At 44.3% G+C, this 5,000-nt stretch overlaps 1 protein-coding gene across 5 annotated transcripts in view; it reads left to right on the top strand.

Moving 5' to 3' along the window:
- LOC123515145 (tau-tubulin kinase 1-like) overlaps positions 1 to 5,000 on the top strand; it is a 108,454-nt gene that overhangs the window by 89,688 nt on the left and 13,766 nt on the right. For 4 of the 5 annotated variants that reach the window (XM_045273614.1, XM_045273616.1, XM_045273618.1 and 1 more), the window contains 4 exons: positions 1 to 119; positions 614 to 956; positions 2,923 to 3,131; positions 4,147 to 4,286. The exon at positions 1 to 119 is cut by the window's left edge and continues 10 nt beyond it. In XM_045273614.1, the coding sequence (XP_045129549.1) occupies positions 1 to 119; positions 614 to 956; positions 2,923 to 3,131; positions 4,147 to 4,286 (811 nt within the window). The remainder of the gene's footprint in view (positions 120 to 613; positions 957 to 2,922; positions 3,132 to 4,146; positions 4,287 to 5,000) is intronic. The other variant, XM_045273615.1, reaches the window with a different exon arrangement.

Genomic DNA, 5,000 nt, shown 5'->3' with positions numbered 1-5,000 from the left:
GGGCGGTGACGGCTGGCGAGATAGAGAACGAGTACGACAGGGCGCAGCACGAGGCTCAGCTGTCTGCGCTGCGCAAAGCTGTCATCCTACGTCAGAGGAAGAACTCCACTGCCATCAAGGTGTGTGTGTGTGTGTGTGTGTGTGTGTGTGTGTGTGTGTGTGTGTGTGTGTGTGTGTGTGTGTGTGTGTGTGTGTAGGAGGTCACAGTATCCTATAAACAATCAGGACCCTATAACATAAAATCCGTCTGCATAATCCTTCCTGCAGAGAGAGAGAGAGAGAGAGAGAGAGAGAGAGATTGAACAAAGTTACGGCGAGGAGTTGATGAGATAATTAATTAGCTAGCCTGAATAAATTTATGGCGCCGCAACAATGAAGTCGTAAGTCTCTGCAATTTAGATGTGTGTGTGTGTGTGTGTGTGTGTGTGTGTGTGTGTGTGTGTGTGTGTGTGTGTGTGTGTGTGTGTGTGGTATGCAGTATTTGTCTTATCAGTGCAGTATTCTGTGTATCTGTATCTTACTCTGTTCATTTGTCTGCTTCCCTGTGTGTCTGCCTGTAAGAGAGACAGACAGACAAACGGACACCAACAGTAACACCACCACCTCCCTTCAGATGGCAACACTGGAGCGGCAGCAATCCTCTAAGGGCAAGAAGCAGAAACAGAGGAAGCAGAAGACGAAGGGTGACGGAGGCGGCGGCGGCGGCGGAGGAAACAACAACACGGGAGGAGGAGGCGTCGGAGTGTGGGCTTGGGACGGAACGGGCGGGGAGGCAAGTGGCGGCGGTGGGTGTATGGGCGTGACGGGCGGGGACGTGACACACCAGCTGGAGGCGTTGCGTCGGAGACTAAGCGCCCTGGACTGTGAGCTGCGAGAGAGTAAACAGGATACGGAAAGGACACTGCAGGACCTCCAGCAGCGTCGGGAACAGGAGCTGCATTTGATTAAAGACTTGGGTGAGTGGGGCAGGGGGAAGGATTGGTGATGATAGTGTGACTGAAGGGAGGGGTGGGGAGAGAGATAGGTTACTGGGTGATTGAAAGAAGACGTAGAGGAGAAGAGAAGAGAGGAGAGGTGATTGGTAATAGGGGGGGGAGAGGAAAAGAGGTGGAGTGGTGATGTTTGTTGTGGTTGAGAGAGAGAGAGAGAGAGAGAGAGAGAGAGAGAGACCTTGAAGGAGAAATCTAAATTTAAGAATAAAAAGAAGGAAAGAGGAAATTCTTGGCAGTGGGGGAACTTAACTTGTTTGGGAGGAATAAATGCAATGAGAGAAGAAAGAGAAAGAGGAAAGAAAGGAGGAGGAAAGAGGAGGGAACAAGGAAAGATGAAGACATGAGAGGGAAGGAGAGAAAGGAAAGAGTGGGAGAATAGGTGAGAAGATGGAAAGAAGAAGTGAGTGGAAAAGGTAATGGAAAGTAAGTAATGAAAGACAAGGGGAGCGAAAGAAAGAGAAATGAGGAGGAAAAAGAAAGAGGAAATGGAGGAAGAAATAAAAAAATGTAGGAAGGAGAAGAAGGGAAAGGATATAGAAAGAAAGAAACGGAAGAGGAAAAAAAAAGGAAAGAAAGAAAAGAAGAAAAGAAGGGAACAGGTTTTAACTTAGGATAATAATTAAGAAATCTTCATTTATTCATTTTGTTTGGGATTGTTATCATTTTTCATTATTTTTTCATTTTGTTTCTTGTTTTTTTTTATTTCAAAGACCATTTATTTTTAGTATTCTCCATCTATTAGTCTCATCCAGGTGCTGTTTACCTTTTACTACTGCTACTACTACTACTACTACTACTACTGTTATTGTTTTTTTTATTTAATTCAAAGAACAGTTTATTGATCTACACAATTATCCAGTGAATCCTTTTTTGTGCTGTCTTTTTTTTTTTTTTTTTTTTTTTTTTTTTTCCATTTCAGAGAGAGAGAGGAGGAGGAGGAGAAGGAGGAGGATGGTTAGGTGAATGAAACTTCTCATTGCATCTTCATGAATTTTAAGTCTCTCTCTCTCTCTCTCTCTCTCTCTCTCTCTCTCTCTCTCTCTCTCTCTCTCTCTCTCTCTCTCTCTCTCTCTCTCTCTCTCTCTCTCTCTCTCTCTCTCTCTCTCTCTCTCTCTCTCTCTCTCTCTCTCGTTTCATTGTTTCCCACAATTTTACTGCAGTTATCAATTGTTACTACAACCACCACCACCACCACCAAGAACAATAAACAAAATATAAACAAAACTATCAACCACAAATAATAACAAACCTCACCTCGTCCCTCTTAACGTCTGCTTATTTTCCGTCTATTTCACTCCACCCTAGCAATACCTCTAACCGCAAACATCTGTCTTTCTATATGCACATACTACATCAAGCCAGCAATCCCATATCTGGGCTACCCTGACCAAGCCTCATATACTCAAATACACTTCATAAACGCTGCCATTCCTGTATTCTGAAAGGCTCAGCCCCCCAAACGACTGCTTTCCATGGTTCTCAAGGGTGTTTCTCATTTTGATATTGTATGTAGTATTCTTGTCAACATCCCCCTAGAAACCTTAAAAACCAGTGTAACTTCATCTAAAGCTTTTTAAAAGTGTAGAAATGTTTCATAGTATGGTCCTTAGTGCTGTCGCTGTGTTTTTTTTTTTTTTCTTTACATACAAAGTAAAACTGAATCTCAAGCATACTTATTGTAAAAGAATATCAACACTCCAGTTCTCTTTTAGTCACCCTTAAAAATTTATCTCTTCGTTTTTTCAACCTTACTTGTCTATCCTGCATCACCCCAGCATTACTACCTATCTTAAACTCATATACACATACATATTTTTAGAAAAAATATTAATGGTTCAGTAAAATTTTATGGTTGTCCTTTAAAAGATTACCGTGCGATCGTTTTCTGTGACTCCTCTATCCTCCCTCTGGTTCTCTCCCGGCGGTGCAGGAGGCGTGGCTGGGGACTTGCCGTTGGCGGGGGGCGGCGCTGGCGGGATGGCGGAGATGACCTTAGCCAAGAGCTCCAACGGCGGCTCCCTCATGGGCTCCCTCTCGTCCATTCCCTCCATCGTTGTGTCCTCCTCCCCCACTATTTCCTCCTCCTCCTCCTCCTCTGCCGTCGAGAAGAAAACATCAGAGAAAATCTTCGGTATTAAGGTGGGACTGCGCTATTTGATGAAAATCGTGTTTTGGTACGAGTTTTATGTAATTCTTCCTTGTATTTTTTCTTTTCTTTCTCTCTTTTCTTTTGTTTATTTTGCTCTTTCGTGTGTTTGTTGTTTTGCATTGGTGTTTTTTTTCTTTTACTTCTTTTTTCTCTTGCTCTTGTGCTTTTGTTGGCTTACTTTACCGTGAGAGTCGATTTTTTTTTTCTCTCTTCCCACCTTCACCTTCGACCTTTTCAAACATTCCCACCTCTTCCTTTAAACTCTTGTCTCTCCCTCATTCCCTTTCCCTTCCTACTTCCAGAACACGCCTTTCCTGCCCCAGCCACACCTACATCCATTCTACTTTTCTGTCCTTTCAAACACCCCTGTCTGCTCGTCCTGTAACTCATTCCTCTGCTTTTCTCGACCACTTTTCACCTACCAAGACACTCCCGCCTGTCTCACTCACATATGTATTTATTCTTCTTACCTTCCACATTCTAACGCTCTGCCCCATACCCCCATGTCTCTGTTTCTCCTTCCCCATGCACCTGTCGCCACCGCCCCTCATGTCTTATTCCAAAATTTACTTGTTTCTCCCTCATATACATTCCTTATTCTCTTCCACCTCACCTGTCTCATACTCTCTGTCTTCGTGTCTTTTCATTCCTCTCTTCATCTCACCCATGCACTATGCTTCCAAAACACTCCATGTCTCAACCTAGCAGTGATCCCAGTTACATATACCCATTCCTCTTCCTCTTCACCTCCTAAACCACGTGTTTCGTTTCTCATACCACAGTTTCTTACCCTTATGTCTTCACTCCATGCGCCTTCAAACCACTACTCTCTCTCTCTCTCTCTCTCTCTCTCTCTCTCTCTCTCTCTCTCTCTCTCTCTCTCTCTCTCTCTCTCTCTCTCTCTCTCTCTCTCATGCTCATTTCTTATTACCATTTCATACCTTCTTCTCCTAAGCTTACACACTTATTTCCATCTCCCTGGTAACACCCCGTCCCATGTTGCAGGTTGGGGGCAGCAAGGAAGGCCGCTCGAAGGCACGCAACCCCCTTCACTTCCTTGACCTCAAGCTTAGGGTCTCTCGGCGCCACAAGAGCACGGAATGTCTCAGTGCCCGCGGCGCCTCCACCCCCACGCCAGACAGGTCGTGAGTGTACATCCTTATTGCACTTCCTACGTATACCTGGTTCCTGTGTGTGTGTGTGTGTGTGTGTGTGTGTGTGTGTGTGTGTGTGTGTGTGTGTGTGTTTTGTTTGTTGTAAATTAAGATGCTCCTGAATTATTAAGATGATGGACGGAAAAGAAGTCACTCTCAAGCTTTGCTAAATTTTTATTACACTACAGCCATATTGCTAGAAAGACAGGGGTGCACACACAAACACAAACACACACATACACAGAACACTGGGACAGGCAGGGCAGGCATGCAGACAAATACACACACGGACACAAAGATATAAAAAAAGGACATGCAGTCAGACAGACACACAGCCGCACAAACACAGGGAAAGACAAGCAAAAGCGACATAAACAAGACGCCAGCGAGATAAAAGAAATGATGGTAAGGGCGCAGCCTGACTCACCCGCCCCTCTAATGGGCAGAAGAACATGAGTGAGCCGGGCACTGACTCATGGCATCGTAAAGGCTATATATACACAGACGCACGCGAGGCCAGTCATTATCTCCCAAAAATTTAATCTGTAAAGAGTTTGCATGCAAGGTCACATCTTATTACCTCCCCAAATATGCTGCTTCTCTGGGTGTTTTTATTTATTTTTGTGTAAGAAGGGTGCTAGTCTAGAGCAACAAAAAGGAAAGGAAAAAAAAAACAATACTCGCTGATGTGTCACTCTCTAAAGA

The sequence above is a fragment of the Portunus trituberculatus genome, chromosome 38, assembly GCF_017591435.1.
Source record: "Portunus trituberculatus isolate SZX2019 chromosome 38, ASM1759143v1, whole genome shotgun sequence".
NCBI lineage: Eukaryota > Metazoa > Arthropoda > Malacostraca > Decapoda > Portunidae > Portunus > Portunus trituberculatus.
Note: the sequence above shows the minus strand (reverse complement) of the source record. Positions and strands in the feature narration are given on the sequence as shown.